The sequence below is a fragment of the Salmo salar genome, chromosome 04 (assembly GCF_965601325.2).
Source record: "Salmo salar chromosome 04, fSalSal1, whole genome shotgun sequence".
Classification (NCBI taxonomy): domain Eukaryota; kingdom Metazoa; phylum Chordata; class Actinopteri; order Salmoniformes; family Salmonidae; genus Salmo; species Salmo salar.
Window position 1 is genome coordinate 12660773 of NC_138294.1, and position 18334 is coordinate 12679106.

At 45.2% G+C, this 18334-nt stretch overlaps 2 protein-coding genes across 3 annotated transcripts in view; one reads left to right on the top strand and one right to left on the bottom strand.

Annotated features, from left to right (window-relative positions):
- The first annotated feature begins 341 nt into the window (after window positions 1–341).
- LOC106610523 (uncharacterized) lies at window positions 342–8381 on the top strand. 2 transcript variants are annotated; one of them, XM_014209907.3, is made up of 4 exons: window positions 342–1006; window positions 6117–6253; window positions 6433–6529; window positions 6712–8381. In XM_014209907.3, exons 1-4 carry the CDS (start codon window positions 724–726, stop codon window positions 7896–7898), a joined length of 1704 nt encoding a protein of 567 aa, XP_014065382.2. In that variant the 5' UTR covers window positions 342–723; the 3' UTR covers window positions 7899–8381. The 2 variants fall into 2 exon arrangements, with proteins under 2 accessions (XP_014065382.2, XP_045572349.1); XM_045716393.2 differs by having other exon boundaries at window positions 869–1006; window positions 5902–6253.
- Window positions 8382–8711: 330 nt separating this feature from the next.
- LOC106610522 (uncharacterized) overlaps window positions 8712–18334 on the bottom strand; it is an 11175-nt gene continuing 1552 nt past the window's right edge. Inside the window, exons 2-4 of the mRNA XM_014209906.3 lie at window positions 12569–12711; window positions 12087–12198; window positions 8712–11887 (exon numbers count right to left, since the gene is read on the bottom strand). Coding sequence (XP_014065381.3) covers window positions 9303–11887; window positions 12087–12198; window positions 12569–12711 — 2840 coding nt within the window. The 3' untranslated portion in view covers window positions 8712–9302. The remainder of the gene's footprint in view (window positions 11888–12086; window positions 12199–12568; window positions 12712–18334) is intronic.

Sequence of the window (18334 nt, forward strand, 5' to 3'; positions counted from 1 at the left end):
AGCGCAGTGTATTCTGCACAAAATCTCTAACAGGATAACTGATATAACCGAACAGTTACGTCGCCAATTGGATAGAAACCTAGCTTTGGACACCCTATTCCTAGTCCACTCACTACTTTGGACCAGGGCCCGCATAGGGCTGAGTGGGGGGCGGGATAAATCGCTTCGGTGTAGATTTCTTGTAAATAATTTACACAATAAATAGCCTACTACGGTACTGATCAGTATTCGAATCGTATAATAATAGTCGAATTATATTTCGAATCTTATTTACAGTAAACGTACAGATGTTTTGTTCAAAGAAAGGGCGTATTTTCTGTCATCGTTCCAATGTAGATTGTCCTACTACTCGATCCGTAGGTTTGTTTCCGGAAATTCTATTGCTTTTGTGTATGCTTTTTGTGTTGGCTTTAACTAGCTAGCAAGCTAACTGCCATCTCTCATTATCTCTGTTATTTATATTTATTAGAATAGCCTCATATACATTAACTGCTGCATCTTATCTCTCGAAATGATTAAAAAAAAAACATGTATTACTAGGACAGTCACTGAGTCAGACACCAACTTCTAAGAGTAGCTAGATTTGCTAGCCTGCTAACAGACAGAAGGGTTTAGTTTCCAGTATATATGCTGCAAACGTTAGCTTCCTATATTTTTGTTAGACTCGATCGCAGTAGTGATTCGCCTGTACAAAAGTAGCTAGTTACACATAGACAGTTTTCCATGATGTCTGAAGCCATCGTAACCTTCAAGTCTCAGCTCTCCGGAGTCATGGAGACGGTTTTCAAGGCTGCCATGTACGAGATCACCAGGCTGGTGGAGGATAGTTTCCTGAAGGAGATGTCCCGGAGCCGGGAACAGGTCGAGTCGCTGAAGAAGAGGCTGCAGTGGTCGGAGAACAGACGCACGGAGAGGGACAGAGAGGGAGGCCGTATCGAGAAGTGTGCGGACTGTGGAAGAGCTAACGACGAAGCCAAGGAGAGAAGCTCTGGAACCTCACATACAGGTATAGAGAGAGACATCTAAAGACAGTCTCTCTCTCTATATATACACATACACACAGTACCAGTCAAAAGTTTGGACACACCTACTCATTCAAGGGTTTTTCGTTATTTTTACTATTTTCTATAACACATATGGAATCATGTAGTAAGCAAAAAAGTGTTAAATAAATCTAAATATGTTTTATTCTTCAAAGTAGCCTCCCTTTGCCTTGATGGCAGCTTTGCACACTCTTGGCATTATCTCAACCAGCTTCACCTGGAATGCTTTTCCAACAGTCTTGAAGGAGTTCCCACATGCTGAGCACTTGTTGGCTGCTTTTCCTTCACTCTGTGGTCCATCCAAAACCATTTAAATTGGGTTGAGGTCAGGTGATCAGCCTGACTAACCGGTGTCTGTATGTAGCGTTGCTACTTTTTTATACTCACTACTGTATATAGCCTGTTCACCTATTATAGGTGTATATAGCCTGTTAGCCTATTGTTCACTTAACACCTTTTTTGGTTAGAGCCTGTAAGTAAGCATTTCACTGTAAGGTCTACTCCTGTTGTATTCGGCGCACGTGACAAATAAACTTTGATTTGATTGTGGAGGCCAGGTCATCTGATGCAGCACTCAATCACTCTCCTTCTAGCCCTTATGTAACCAGTGTGAAATGGCTAGCTAGTTAGTTTCATATAATAGTGTTTCAATCAGTGACATCACACACTCTGAGACCTTGAAGTAGTTGTTCCCCTTGCTCTGCAAGGGCCGCAGCTTTTGTGGAGCAATGGGTAATGCTTCGTGGGTGACTGTTGTTGATGTGCGCAGAGGGTGCCTGCTTCGAGCCCAGGGAGAGGGACGGAAGCAAAATTGTTACACTTACACAGCCTGGAGGTGTATTGGGTGTTTGTCCTGTTGAAAAACAAATCAAAGTCCCACTAAGCACACACCAGATGGGATGGTGTATCGCTGCAGAATACTGTGGTAGCCATGCTGGTTAAGTGTGCCTTGAATTCTAAATCAATCACAGACAGTGTCACCAGCAAAGCACCATCACACCACCTCCTCCATGCTTCATGGTGGGAACCACACATGCAGAGCTCATCTGTTCACCTACTCTGCGTCTCACAAAGACACGGCAGTTGGAACCAAAATTCTCAAACTTGGACTCATCAGACCAAAGGACAGATTTCCACCGGGTCTAATGTCCATTGCTCCTGTTTCTTGGCCCAAGCAAGTCTTCTTATCGGTGTCCTTTAGTAGTGGTTTCTTTGCAGCAATTTGACCATGAAGGCCTAATTCATGCAGTCTCCTCTGAACAGTTGATGTTGAGATGTGTCTGTTACTTGAACTCTGTGAAGTATTTATTTGGGCAGCAATTTCTGAGGCTGGTAACGCTAATGATCTTATCCTCTGCAGCAGAGGTAACTCTGGGTCTTCTTTTCCTGTGGCGGTCCTCATGAGAGCCAGTTTCATCATAGCACTTGATGTTTTTTGCAACTGCACTTGAAGAAACTTTCAAAGTTCTTGAAATTATCCGGATTGACTGACCTTCATGTCTTAAAGTAAATAGGGCTATCTTCTGTATACCCCCCTATCTTGTCACAACGCAACTGATTGCCCCAAACGCATTTAGAAGGAAAGAAATTCCACAAATTAACTTAACAAGGCACACCTGTTAATCGAAATGCACTCCAGTTGACTACCTCAGAAGCTGAGAGAATGCCAAGAGTGTGCAAATCTGTCAAAGGCAAAGAAAGGGTGGCTACTTTTTTGGTTACTACATGATTCCATATGTGTTATTTCATAGTTTTGATGTCTTAACTATTATTCTACAATGTAGAAAATAGTACAAATAAAGAAACTCTGGAATGAGTATGTGTGTCCAACTTTTGACTGGTACTCCTACCTATCTATCTAACTATACAGTCGTGGCCAAAAGTTTTGAGAATGACACGAATATTAATTTTCACAAAGTCTGCTGCCTCAGTTTGTATGATGGCAATTTGCATATACTACATAATGTTATGAAGAGTGATCAGATTAATTGCAATTAATTGCAATGTCCCTCTTTGCCATGCAAATGAACTGAATCCCCCAAAAACATTTCCACTGCATTTCAGCCCTGCCACAAAAGGACCAGCTGACATCATGTCAGTGACTCTCTCGTTAACACAGGTGTGAGTGTTGACGAGGACAAGGCTGGAGATCACTCTGTCATGTTGATTGAGTTCGAATAACAGACTGGAAGCTTCAAAGGGAGGGTGGTGCTTGGAATCATTGTTCTTCCTCTGTCAACCATGGTTACCTGCAAGGAAACACATGCCGTCATCATTGCTTTGCACAAAAAGGGCTTCACAGGCAAGGATATTGCTGCCAGTAAGATTGCACCTAAATCAACCATTTATCGGATCATCAAGAACTTCAAGGAGAGCGGTTCAATTGTTGTGAAGAAGGCTTCAGGGCGCCCAAGAAAGTCCAGCAAGCGCCAGGACCCTCTCCTAAAGTTGATTCAGCTGCGGAATCGGGGCACCACCAGCACAGAGCTTGCTCAGGAATGGCAGCAGGCAGGTGTGAGTGCATCTGCACGCACAGTGAGGCAAAGACTTGAGACCATTCATGTGTGGGGTTGCTTATCAGCCAAGGGAGTGGGCTCACTCACAATTTTGCCTAAGAACACAGCCATGAATAAAGAATGGTACCAGCACATCCTCCGAGAGCAACTTCTCCCAACCATCCAGGAACAGTTTGGTGACGAACAATGCCTTTTCCAGCATGACTGAGCACCTTGCCATAAGGCAAAAGTGATAACCAAGTGGCTCGGGGAACAAAACATCGATATTTTGGGTCCATGGTAGAGGTCGACCGATTAATCGGAATGGCCGATTAATTAGGGCCGATTTCAAGTTTTTCATAACAATCGGAAATCGGTATTTTTGGACGCCGATTTGGCCGAATTATTATTTAAAAAGATATATATATTTAAGAACATATTCTTATTTTCAATGACGGCCTAGGAATAGTGGGTTAACTGCCTTGTTCAGGGGCAGAACGACAGATTTTTACCTTGTCAGCTCAGGGATTCAATCTTGCAACTTTACAGTTAACTAGTCCAACGCTCTAACCACCTGCTTTACATTGCACTCCACGAGGAGCCTGCCTGTTACGCGAATGCAGTAAGAAGCCAAGGTAAGTTGCTAGCTAGCATTAAACTTATCTTATAAAAAACAATAATCAATCATAATCACTAATTAACTACACATGGTTGATGATATTACTAGTTTATCTAGCCTGTCCTGCGTTGCATATAATCGCTTAGGTACACGTTGCTCCAACCATAAACATCAATGCCTTTCTTAAAATCAATACACAAGTATATATTTTTAAACCTGCATATTTAGCTAAAAGAAATCCATGTTAGCAAGCAATATTAACCAGGTGAAATTGTGTCATTTCTCTTGCGTTCATTGCACGCAGAGTCAGGGTATATGCAACAGTTTGGGCCGCCTGGCTCGTTGCGAACTAATTTGCCAGAATTTTACTTAAGTATGACATAACATTGAAGGTTGTGCAATGTAACAGGAATATTTAGACTTAGGGATGCCACCCGTTAGATAAAATACGGAATGGTTCCATATTTCACTATTTCACTGTTTTCGAGATTATAGTTTCCGGATTCGACCATATTAATGACCAAAGGCTTGTATTTCTGTGTGTCATTATGTTATAATTAAGTCTATGATTTGATAGAGCAGTCTGACTGAGCGGTGGTGGGCACCAGCAGGCTCGTAAGCATTCATTGAATCAGGCACTTTCATGTGTTTTGCCAGCAGCTCTTCGCTGTTTATGACTTCAAGCCTATCAACTCCCAAGATTAGGCTGGTGTAACCGATGTGAAAAGGTCAGCTAGTTAGCGGCTGCGCGCTAATAGCGTTTTCAAACGTCACTCGCTCTGAGACTTGGAGTAGTTGTTCCCCTTGCTCTGCATGGGTAACGCTGCTTCGAGGGTGGCTGTTGTCGATGTGTTCCTGGTTCGAGCCCAGGTAGGAGCGAGGAGAGGGACGGAAGCTATACTGTTACACTGGCAATACTAAAGTGCCTATAAGAACATCCAATAGTCAAAGGTATATGAAATACAAATCGTATAGAGAGAAATATTCCTATAATTCCTATAATAACTACAACCTAAAACTTCTTACCTGGGAATATTGAAGACTCATGTTAAAAGGAACCACCAACTTTCATATGTTCTGAGCAAGGAACTTAAACGTTAGCTTTCTTACATGGCACATATTGCACTTTTACTTTTTTCTCCAACACTTTGTTTTTGCATTATTTAAACCAAATTGAACATGTTTCATTATTTATTTGAGGCTAAATTGATTTTATTGATGTATTATATTAAGTTAAAATAAGTGTTCATTCAGTATTGTAATTGTCATTATTACAAATAAATAAAAAGAATAGGCCGATTAATCGGTATCGGCTTTTTTTGGTCCTCCAATAATCGGTATCGGTGTTGAAAAATCATAATCGGTCGACCTCTAGTCCATGGCCAGGAAACTCCCCAGACCTTAATCCCATTGAGAACTTGTGGTCAATCCTCAAGAGGCGGATGGACAAACAAAAACCCACAAATTCTGACAAACTCCAAGCATTGATTATGCAATGGGCTGCCATCAGTCAGGATGTGGCCCAGAAGTTAATTGACAGCATGCTAGGGCGGATTGCAGAGGTCTTGAAAAAGAAGGGTCAACACAGCAAATATTGACTCTTTGCAAAAACTTCATGTAATTGTCAATAAAAGCCTTTGACACTTGTAATTATACTTCAGTATTCCATAGTAACATTGACAAAAATATCTAAAGACACTGAAGCAGCAAAGTTTGTGAAAATTAATATTTGTGTCATTCTCAGCTTTTGGCCACGACTGTATATATGGAGGAATCACTCTGAAGTTTGGCTGCTGTAATGTGTACCTTCCATACTTTGGTGATCACTGACCAGACAGTTGAGTTGGTGGTAAGATGCTTTATTTCCTTCCTCTGCACTGATGCGAGGAGACTCCATTATTCACAATTCAGCTTTCCTTTTAGTTGAGATAATGTTACTCTTTGTTTACCTGTGGCCAGGTGTGGAGAGGGGGCGTGGCCTGAAGCAGGAGAAGGTACTAGGGGAGGAGTGGAGCAGCTGTGGGGGCGTGGCTGGGGAAACAGCCTCGCATGACCTGGAGGAGGCCAATGCCACCAGCCCTAGGAGTACCTCTGAGGTAAGTAGGGGACTGACTAAACACCAGTGTTACAGAACCTTCAGATAAAAATGTACTGTGCAGAACAGATTAGAACTTGTCTTTCAGGAGGAATAGGGGACCATCATGCCAGCTTTATTCATTCACTGCCAGTTTATCCATCGTTTAGTTAGAATCAACTTATTAATTTCCTTTTGCAGCCCGCAGACATCGGAGGTCTGAAGCTGGACAGCCTGCTGAAAGAGGAAGCTCTCCACAACACTGAACTACAGGAGAGATGGGGCGTCTGCCTGGACGGTGAGTTGAGGAGTCTTTATGATGAGAATGAAAAGGAGTAGCTTCTAATATGTTGTCATTGGTATTATAATAAATCAACTTGAAACTAAGTAAAACATTTAGCATTAGTTATTCTACCACAGTTTATACTATTGCCAATGCCTCTAATGCTTCTAATACCTAATGTCTCCTGTGTTCTTCAGGGGCCGACGGTTCAGACGTCTCGGGGCCCAGTAAGAGTTTCAGTAAGCAGGAGCTGCAGCAATGCCAGGGTGACTGGGGACCTGGTCTAGACCAGGATCCTGAACCATCGGGTCCCGAGGGAGACTCAGGAGACCCCAGCCAACCTCTCTACCGCCCCCGCTACAGCGTGGAGGAACTGGGGGTCGGCTTTGAGAAGTCTGGTTATGGCAGTGGTGGTAGTGGCGACCATCTTCTAGACATGGAAGGGATGGATAGGCTTCCTGGTTCTCCGTCTCGTCTGGGGGCGCTGAGCTACGGAGCTGCGGGTCACTACCAGGTGAACCTGGGGGGGTCTGAGGGGGGAGACCATCACCATCGCTCCAACCTGCCTGGCCCCCGTCGGACCCAGAGGGAGCAGGTGGGGTCGCCAACGCCACCCCCTCACCCGGAGGTGGGAGACCTGAACTGCTTGTTGATCAATGAGGAGGGGTACCCTGAACACAGTTTTCCGGACTTGGGTAGTAGAGCCGGCCTCAGGGTGCTAACCTCCATCCACTCTGGAAGCTCAGCCCACAACAACACAGAGAGCCTGTATGGTGCTGTTGATGACTTTGGACACTCTTTAAACCTCAGAGATTGTTCACAAGAGCAGGTTACAGGCGGAGGGGGGAGGCGTCATGCCTGCAATCAGTGTACAATGACCTTCCCAGACTCTGGTTCCCTCAAGGCCCACAAGCAGAAACACAAAACTGTGAGATGGACGAATTCAGGGCCAGGGACTCCGTACTCCCGCACCCAGTGCGGTAAGACCTTCACCCAGGCCTGCAACCTAAAGGTCCACCAAGCCGAGGGACGCCACCTCTGCAGCCCGTGTGGCAAGGGCTTCACCTCCTTCTCCGACCTGAAGAGGCACACATGCAGCCAGACGACAGACAAGCCCTACTGCTGCTCCCTCTGCGGGAACAAGTTCAGTCGGCTCTGGAACCTCAAGCTGCACCGGCGCATTCACACACAGGAGAAACCCCACCGCTGCACCATGTGTGACAAGAGCTTCACACGGGCTGACATTTTGAAAGTGCACAAGCGCACTCACACTGGGGAAAGACCGTACTGCTGCGCTGTGTGTGGACTCCGCTTCAAACAACTGAACCATCTGAAGTCACACCAGCACAAACACAGGCCGGATCTCCTGAGCCGAGTGGTCTAGAAAACTGTTATGTTCAGTTTTAATTTGACATTAAGAACAATTTTTGGGGTGATCAATTGTTTTTTAATAAGGACATTGAAAATCTAACTGTGTTAGTCATTATGACAGACATTCTTAATTATGTCAACCTAATAAACATTTTAATATAGGGCATTCGTGTGCTTATGGGATGGTGTAAGTCTGCCATGATTGTGTTCAAGTGCTTTTGATGTCAGACCAATATAAAGCTTGCTTACCATTGACAATATGGTCAAACTTATCCTAATTGATAGATTGTGTAATGTATTTATTTGTTATGTTTTGGTTGAAAGGTCAGTAGTAAAATGTCACAACTCAGGGAACAATATTTTGTCAGTTTCCCACTTGTAATTATGACCTGGAGGGTTAAGTCCAGCCCAGATTTTTATCTAAAAACACAATGCAACAATACTGAACAAAATTATAAAGTAACAGTTTCATTGAATTAAATTCATTGGGCCCTAATCTATGGATTTCATGACTGGGAAGACAGATATGCATGTGTTCGTCACAACAAAAAATGGGCCTCAGGATCTCGTCATGGTCTTGCTGTGCATTGAAATTGCCATTGATAGAATGCAATTGTGTCCGTAGCTTATGCCTGCCCATACTCTAACCCCACCATGGGACACTGTTTGACAAAACTGCACATTTTAGAGTGGCCATATTGTCCCCAGCACAAGGTGCATTTGTGTAATGATCATGCCACACCTGTCAGGTGGATGGATTATCTTGGCAAAGGAGAAATGCTCACTAACATGGATGGAAACAAATGTGTTTAATATGAGAGAAATACGCTTTTTGTGGGTTCTTTTATTTCAGCTCATGAAACATGGGACCAACATTTTACATGTTGCGTTTATATTTTTGTTCGCTGTAGTTCAAAACCGCAGAACATAAACACCATGATGTGAACACAGTACACCTACATTTAAACTTTTTTTAGGTTTCAAACTTTTCTAACGAATAACCAGAATTCATGTTTTAAATACAAATAACCAACTCGGTCTCAACTAAAATATAACAATTTGTAAAAAAAAAAAAAATGTACACTTAGCTACGTCATTCTCTCGTAGCATGATTCTTATAAACAACAAAAGCGGACCCAAATGTTTATAAAACAAAAGTTTTGATACTTGTAATTAATCAGTACATAAAATAACAAGTCCTTCCCAATCACTGTCAGAATAGATTGGGATCCCCGCTTCATTAATACTAACACAGCAGGTTTTGAATTCACAGCAAATGGAGATAACTATTCCCCCTCAATAGCTCCTATGACACCCTATCTAGTGCACTACTTTACATGGGCCTGCCACTGTTTCTGGTCCAAAGAGGTGCACTATATAGGGAATAGGGTGACATTGAATATTTGTCCCCTGCCCTCTATCGGTCTTTGTGTACAGTCTTCAGGTGTTTCTTCAGATGGCCAGTCTGTTTGAAGCGCTTACCACACTCGGAGCAGGTGTAAGGTTTCTCCCCAGTGTGGACCAGTTTGTGGTTCTTCAGATTATTGTAATCCAGAAATCCCTTCCCGCAGTATGAGCACCAGTGTCTCTTCTCCCCGTTATGCCACATCAGGTGAACATTCAGCTCCACACGCCTCTTGAACCGCTTCACACAGAGGGAGCAGGCAAATGGTTTCTCTCCGGTGTGAACGCGGATATGAGCCTCCAGGTCACGCTGTGTAATTAAGCGTTTGTCACAGATTGGGCAGACGAACGGACGTACGCCACAGTGGACCACCTGCTCGTGCTTAGTCAGGCCAAAGCGGTAGACGAATGTCTTGCTGCACTGCGGACACTGGTGGCCCCGCTGGTCGCCATGGACGCGGGCGTGGCGGTTGAGGCCCTTGAGGTCGGGGAAGTCCTTGCCGCAGGCAGAGCAGGCGAACGGGCGCTTCCCTGAGTGGAGGGAGGCGTGACTCTCTAAAGCAGCGGCGCTGCTCAGGACACGACCGCAGTCTGCACACTGGTTCTTGGCGAGACGTTTCTGTGGAGCCTGTTGGAGCTGGAATGGGCCCGGTGGCGACCACATCGGTTGTGATTGGCGGTATCGGCGCGCCTGCTGGAAAGTCAGTGGGCACTGTGGGGACTTTTTGAAGTTGGAGCGAGGGCTGACGGTGACAATGAAGGGGATAGGTTGAGGGGTGGAGGGAGACCGTTTCAAATTTAAAGCCTCCACGGCCGCAGAACGAGGTCTTCCGCGACGAGGGGTGGTGGAAGTGACCTTGAAGGGGTGAGGCTTTGGGTGAGGAGGGGTGGCAGGAGGAGGGTTTGTGTTGTCCACTGTAGCCTGGCGAGGGCTGGTGCGGCGTGGGCTGGAGGCAGCTTGAGGGCTGGGTCTGTATGACCGCCGCCGCTGTGGGTTAGAAGGCGGAAACTGTGTCTGTGTGACCAGACCTCTTAGCTCTGACCTCAGACCTCTCTGTGAGGCCTTAGTGACCTTTGACCTACTCCTCTTAGCCTGGGCTAGGGCCAATAGTCTCTGAGCCTGCACCCAGGTCATGCTTCTCTTCTTGGATTTGGACACACCTCCAACAATAGGTGACTGTCTGGTCGGAGAGGTCACATCAGTGTTAGCTCCTCCCTCACTGATGTGGTTACTACTTCCTTGTCCACTAGACTTGTCGTCAGCCGTCTCACCGTTAGAGGTGTCCTCTACTACATCCTGGTCAACGTGTAATTCTCTGGACTTTTCTCCTCTGTTCTGCATCACCTTTGAGTAGTCATGGTCTAGAGGGGCGGTTCTCTCTCCTCTGGGTTTCTTAGCAACCACGGGAGATGGAGTACTGTCCCGGGGGCGGGGCCTTAAGCGAAGGCGGAGACCGGAGAGGAGCGCTTCACGTCGACTTGACTTTCGGCTGCCGCCTACCTGGACAACAATCTCCTCCTTATTCTCGCTGGCGGGGGTCGTCTCCGTAGCGACAGACCTTGTCATCACAGCTTCCGTAGATGTGGCAGGGAGGGGGGAAAGCCTCTCCCCCTCATCTTCCTGCCCGTCCTTTTCCTCCTGGTCTTTCTCCAGCCTCGGTGGGGCACATACTCGGGGTACTACTGACAACCGAGCTAAAAACTGTGTCTTAGACATCTGACAGCAGCCAGAGGGTGTGGTTACAGCAGGGGCTGACAGCTGTAGAGGGGTTTCATAAGATGTCTCTGGGACAGAAGGTGACTTTGGTCGTGGCACGGTGGAGGAGCGTTGCACATGCTCAGTGACCAACAACGCCTGCTTCTCAGGAGGGCCGGCAGGTTCTGTCAACTCAGTAGGAGATGGAGCGGACTGGACCGGAGTTGGCGGAGTTGCCGTGGCAATACCCAAACTCTCCAAAAGTGTAGGCGGTTGTGGTTGTGTTGGTGGTGCGGCCGGTGGTCCATCAGGTACAGCTGTAGGCCTAGCTGGTTGTGTTGAGGGCACTGCTATTGGATGAGCTACAGGTAGAACGTCTGTGTGGGACTGTGCTGGTCGAGGAGATGGGGGTGGATGAGGGGGTACGGGGCTGGGCTGTGTATCTTGAAGAGGGGTTCTGGGTAACCCAGAGAGGACAGGTGGCGGGCGCTCTGACGCCGCTGCTGTCGACTTCACCGCTACAGTCGACTGGACCGCTGTGGTCGTTTGGACAGTTTCTTTTGACAGAGTAGTTACCGTGGACTGGGCCATTACAGTAGACAGAACAGTTGATGTAGACTGGATAGTGGCTGCTGATTGAGGAGATTCTGTCAGGTCTAATGTTGATGGAGATTCTGCTGCTGGTATTACCAGTGACTGCTGTTCTGCTCCAGGGGCCTGGCCTGCACTGCCACTGTTAACCTCTCTGGTCCTGGGCTGGGATGGGCTGAGAGCCTGGGGGGGCTCCTGGGTGTCTGGATCTCCCTGGAGGGGGGCCTCTGCTGAGGTAGACTGGGTGGTGGGAGGCCTTTCTTGGATGTAATGGTTGACCAGGGCACTGACAGCTCCAGGTGGGACCAGGGCTACAGAGGGAGGGAGATTGACAGGACAGAGAAAGTAAGAGGGGAAAGTTGAAAGGGAGAGCCAGAAAGAACAAAAGACAGAGAGAATAACAGTGGAGAGATTATTATAGATATTATTAGAGCCTGGTTCTCATCCCAATACTGATTATTACATTGTAATAAGATGTGTGATTCAGAAGCAGGTCTCCCTAGTTCCTACCTCTGCCTGGTAACTCTCTGAGAGGTTGTCTGCGGACCAGAGTCGGGGGCTCTCCCCCCTCCTTCTTCAGCAGTATGTACCCGGGTGAGTAGTCATCAGAATAGTCTGCCTCCTGGGGGGGGGGGGGGGGGGGGGGATGGCAACAACAACAGGCTATATTAGTGTCAACAAAAACTCTGATAAAGGCTGTTAGGACGATGTACATAAGTTTAAATAAAAATAAGAAGATTCCAGCAAGTGCAGTGTACAGGTGTTTCCTTTCTCTGGGGTCAACAACAATAGGTTGAGTAGAGAGGTGGATGAATTGGCAAGACAGAAAACAGATCGGTCCGTGCTATGCGGGATCTGTAGGACTTCCCTACCTCATTGAAGTTGAAATGTAAAATGGTTAGGTAGGGGTTTAGGATAGGGACGTCCCAACGATCCTTGATAGCACTGACCCAAACAGATCGGGGACTCAGGCTAGGTGGGGACTGTCTTACCCAGTCCACCTCCTGTTTGATCAGCACTAAGGCCGTCTGTGGGTTGGCCTCCTCGTCGTAGGCCCCACGGTGCAGCTCCGTCCCCTGGTTCTCCTCCCGCAGGTGCTGCTCCCCAGCCCGAGGCAAAGCATGCGCTGTCAGAACTGCAAATACCAGATCAGGGGAGAGAGAGTGGTTAGGACATAAGCCTGACAGAACATTATGTGTTGCAACACACCGTACCTATAGACCACACCTCTCAAAACCACATTAACTTCTGTGTAACATTGTAGTCTATAGACCTTTGAAAAAAATCCTACAACTGTTAGTTCGAAATCCCAGCCCATAATCATAAGCCTAATGTGCCTACTGCTACTACTATCAATACTGCTACTATCGCTGCCGCTGCTACGTGAAAGTGACATGCACATCTGTCCAGTAGTTTATAAATATATATTGATGAGAATGAGAAACTTAAAGGATGTTTTGACTTGAGACAAATTCATATTCATCTGTGGGTGTTTTCAAGGAGCCATTGAAACTAGAAGTCCAGAAAAAGTGACATCGAAATGAAGGTAAAATATATAGTTATTTTTTTGTTTGTCCCTACCCTCTGAACAATCCAAGGTTGGTTTGAGGTGACATGGTCAAGGACTAATTTAATTTAAAAAGTGATTTTGTATATGAACATCTATACACACACTGAACAAAAATATAAAACGCAACATGCAACAATTTCAACGATTTAGGTGAGTTACAGTTTATAAGGAAATCAGTCAGTTGAAATAAATTCATTAGGCCCTTATTTATGGATTTCACATGACTTGACAGGGTCGCAGCCATGGGTGGGCCTGGTAGGGTGTAGGCCCACCCACTTGGGAGCCAGGTCCTGGGCTGGCATGGTTACATGTGGTCTTCAATTGGACGTACTGCCAAATTTTCTAAAACAATGTTGGAGGCGGCTTATGGTAGAGAAATTAACATTCAATTCTCTGGCAACAGCTCTGGTGGACATTCCTGCAGTCAGCCTGCCAATTGCACGCTCCCTCAAAACCTGAGACATCTGTGGCATTGTGACAAAACTGCACATTTTAGTGGCCTTTATTGTTCCCAGCACAAGGTGCACCTGTGTTATGATCATGCAGTTTAATCAGTTTCTTGATATGCCACACCTGACAGGTGGATGGATTATCTTGGCAAATGAGAAATGCTCACTAACAGGGATGTAAACCAGTTTGTGCACAGAATTTGAGAAGAATATGCTTTTTGTGCATATTGGAACATTTCTGGGATCTTTTATTTCAGCTCATGAAAACATGGGCCTATCACATTTCAGAAGTTATAAGCAGATAAATAGAAATTAAGCTTAAGTGTATTTTTTCTACCAAAAAAAGTTGTTCCACTGTCTGCCTGACAAATTCTTACTTCTCCGTGGCATTATTGAATACTCTATGATTGGCTTGAGGTGCGTTATAGAGCTTGTATATTTCCCTCTCATGCACGGTATATTGACATAGTAGAATTCAATGGCTATAGTTAGTAGTTACATGTTTTGTTTGAAATGCTGTTGAACGCAAAAGTCAATTTCGAAACATTATTTGTGTTGTTGAATTCGATTGTCATAATAGCAAGCGACGACTGACAAAACACAGGCCTTATTTTAAGTTTTTATTAAATCTCTATGGGAAAAATGTATGGTAGAACATGATTGAAAACATTTCTCTATTTGACCGCTAGGTTATATGGGTATGATGACAACTCCCAGGGATGGACTGGGAATGAAAAATGGCCCTGGACTTTGACCGGCCCACCAAAACCCCACCAGCAATACACCACCACCGAAACAAAACTTTATGTAAACAAGATTACCGAACAATATTTATAACAATAACCTCAGTAAAATAGATGTAAAATAGAACAAGGGCAATGTGTTGCTCTTAGAAGGAGGCTGGCTGGAAGGAGTACATATTGGCATAATGGCACTGGCAGCAAGGTGGCAAGGATCTCTGGAACCATCTGACCATTAAAATAAATAACACAGGAAGACATTTGTTGGTGTAACGGCTGGTGAGTAGGCAAGTCAGAATAAAATTAAAATAAACATATTTCCTACCTCCTTAAATTAGCCATTTCTGCAGCAGCTCACTTCTCTCAGCAATGCCATCTACAACCAGGTCACTGTCCAGGGACATTAAAACATCTCACTCAGTAGCCATGAGCATAAAAGCCTCCAGGCGCTGTTGAGAGAGTGCTCCTGAGCCTACTCTTGATGAATTTCAGAGTAGAGAAGCGCCACTCACAAGCTACCTGGGTTACTGACAGGGTAAGTAAGAACTTGTAAGCAAGGACCAGGATGTGGTATGCGTCAGTGAATAGGTTGTACCGACTAAGAATACGGTAGCAACACACTGGACAGTCCTTGCAAGATGAACAACTCTTGTTCACCATCTCCGCCTTGCCTTCATTTCATTCAGGTCCATGATCCTCCATAGTCCTGGTTGTGTATTCTTCATATCTCAATTGTTTTAACCTAGTCCACTGTTGTGCCAGACTCATGAGCTCACTCTGTAAATTGGCCACCGTTGCTCTGCTGTCAAATTTGATCAAACATTTGCTTAGTTCTTGAAGGGCTGTCTGTGGAAGGCCACTGGCACTGGATGTTAGCTGACTAAAGTTAAGGTCCAGAAGAGCCATGTCGGCATACAAAGTGCCATTACTCAGAAATAGCCGATGGATGCCATCTATAACTGTATCCAGTATTTGATTATGTACACCAATCCTGGATGCACTCTTTGCCCCAGTAAATATATCATTTGTGCCATCTCTCCAAGCATGGTTTTCTTCTTTCGAGCCCTTTTCGTTGGCAGAGTGGTCTCTAACCCCAGCTCTGTTTTCTCAACCCGTTCCTGCAACTTCCTGTTGGCCCACTGAACAAATGCGTCTGCAGCTGCCTTGACTTTTTCAAAATCTCTTGCCATTAATTTCAGCTGCTCCTCTGTAGACAACCATACGATGCGCCGACAGAATGTCCATTCCACTTGTTTGAAGATATTTTGTGACTGGTGAGGTGACCTGAAATATTCTGAGGAATATCTGAGCTGTAAGTATTATTTCATACTTCAGCAACCCCTCAATGTATCCTCGTGCCTTGACCCATGCAGTAGCGTTGATGTTTTTCTGATCTTGCATGGTGAGGACATCAACATACAGACCTCATCTGGATTTCCAAAAGCTCCAGAGACCTTCTTTAAGGCACTGTATTTAGCCCACCAGCGTGTCTCTCCAATTGGAGCAAGACGTCTCTGTCTTGGGTCTCCCAAATGTTCATCCTCTGGTAGGATTCACGGAAGAACACAGCTATGTTGTTACTGAGAGAAACCTGACACACTTGCCAAGACACTTTCTGTTGTGTCTGCCAAAACAAGGTTCAAAATGTGTGCATAGCACCACACATGCACTTGATTGGTGGACTTTGCAGAGAGCAGGGCAGAGAAGCTTTTATACTGGCCTTACATACTGGAGGCTCCCATCAGTGGAATTGCCAATGCACTTGCTGATGTCAAGCTTCATGTTTTCCAGTACTTCACTCAGTACCTGGACAAAGTATTGTCCAGTGGATGCCTCGCATGGATGATGTTCGTCACATATCTGACTATGACAGAGCATTGATCTTGTGTTGTAACGTCTTGCGTAGTGTCAATCTGGACTGAAAACATACCAGCTTCCTGGATTTCAGTTGCTATGGTGGCCTGCATTGTGTGTTGGATGGTGGTAATGACGGTATCGATGGTAGTCTTTGATAGAGTGATTAGAGAGCCTCTGCCGCCTCTTGACCCAGACTCATGCTTTTCTCTATGCAGGCAGTGAGATGCTCTTTCATACACATGTCATACTTTCCCAGCAGAACGATCATCTCTAAAAAGTTGCCATGGTCAATGCTGCTGTCGTCTAGCATATAAGCTGCTTCAGATTGCATGCCTCTGTAACTCAGACCCCTCTTGCCTTTAACAACATCTATAATGCACTCTAGCACTTGCCTTCTTCTGCGCACTTGCTATCTATGAGCAGACATCTGACTGCTGAGGAACAGGCTCTCAATGTTACCTTTGGAGGACCTTAGAAAGTAGGCCTCGGCATAACCTCTATGCATAATGCTCTTCTCATGCTCTTCCACTCTCTGAAGGATATGCTTCCAGTCTGCCATTCCATTCATGAAAGGGCTGTACTCGGTGGGCTTTGCAAATTCCAAACAAATGAAGCAGAATAAAGCACAGTTCTCTTCACTGTATGACAGCCACTTCCTGTTCGTCCCATCTTTACAAAAGAAAATCTTCTGCACCACAGACTTTTCACACTTTTGTTGGTTGGGGGTGGAAACTAAAAAACATTTAGGTCCCCTGACTTCACCCTCTTAAAATAATCACAAATTAGGGTGGCAGTGGCATCCTGGCTCAATCTACATCTGTCCACTGCAGATGCACTATCCTCTACCTGGATGAGTAATTACTATAAATTAGTATAACATTAAATAATATTCCTAATGTTAGTATATTCATCATTTTATATAATAGTATACTATATACACCACTAGTATAATATTAATTCCAATTGGACAATACAGCAGCTTAAAAAAATACACAACCAACATTTATAAATTGTAGGTTTTGTTCCGTCATTAAATAGTCTCTAATTTGTTCATGCTAAGTACTAACTTGACAATAATCATAACCATTCATGCATAACAATGAGTTCAACATCAACCTTTTTTTTATGTCCCGCCCCATCCAGGCTGTGATTGGTTGGTTCACAAAAAGTGACGTTGACGAGCGCTTGTTTCAACAAAAGACACCCAATACAGCTAAATAGCCAGCTAGCCAAACATTGCTTATCTTATCCCTAATTGTCTTCGGTCTTACCACTTCAGCTGCAAAACCTTAACTAACAGTTGAACTGGTATCGCTGGGCTGCTCTCTCCTCTCTGCTGCCAGTGCCTTCAGGCTCACTAGGCTGAGATGATTGACAGGTAACGGCACCAAATTAATAATTTGTTATTTTCAAACATTTGGCTTCATCAGCCTCAAGGGACTTCAACCTTTTCTCTCTCCGCTTTTCAGCACCACCTTTACATTTTTCTCTTTTTGTTTGTCCATCTTGCTCCACTCCACTATTTATCCAAATGTCACCACTTAACTGAAATGGGAAAGGGGCGGGGCCCAGGTAAAGTTAGAATGGACTGGACCAAAAGTAATTGGCTGGGAGAGAGAGGCCGACAGATGTAATACCCAACCGCAGTGGGCCAGCAGCCCACTCGCCTGGGCCAGTCAGACACACAGCACTTAGTTATCTTTATTTAAGCAGGGGCTGGGGTTATTTATATTTTACGTTGCATCGGCCCCAATTGTCAAGCTGACCCACTGGGAAAACTCCTGGTGCTCCAGGTGGCCAGTCCATCATTGACACCTCCACTGTGGGACTCTAGGATCTCACTAGCTGGTGCAAGGCTCTGCACTCCTCCAGTCTTCCCTGTGGCTCAGTTGGTAGAGCATGGTGTTTGCAACGCCAGCATGGTGTGTGCAACGCCAGGGTTGTGGGTTTGATTCCCACGGGGGGGCAGTACAAAAAAAAAAATGTATGACATGTAATGTATGCACTCACTACTGTAAGTCACTCTGGATAAGAGTGTCTGCTAAATGACTAAAATGTTAAAATGTTGCTTGTTCTGCCCACTCGGATTCATTTGCTCATTGCTTTTTTAATGATAATGCTAGCCAAGACCAACAACACCAA

What these genes read in the sequence shown, in the direction of transcription:
- LOC106610523 (XM_014209907.3), top strand. Translation starts at nt 724, where the DNA reads ATGATGTCTGAAGCCATCGTAACCTTCAAGTCTCAGCTCTCCGGAGTC. An exon ending in GCCCTAGGAGTACCTCTGAG is followed by an intron (nt 6,254 to 6,432) that starts GTAAGTAGGGGA and finishes TTCCTTTTGCAG; the next exon opens with CCCGCAGACATCGGAGGTCT. An exon ending in ATGGGGCGTCTGCCTGGACG is followed by an intron (nt 6,530 to 6,711) that starts GTGAGTTGAGGA and finishes TGTGTTCTTCAG; the next exon opens with GGGCCGACGGTTCAGACGTC.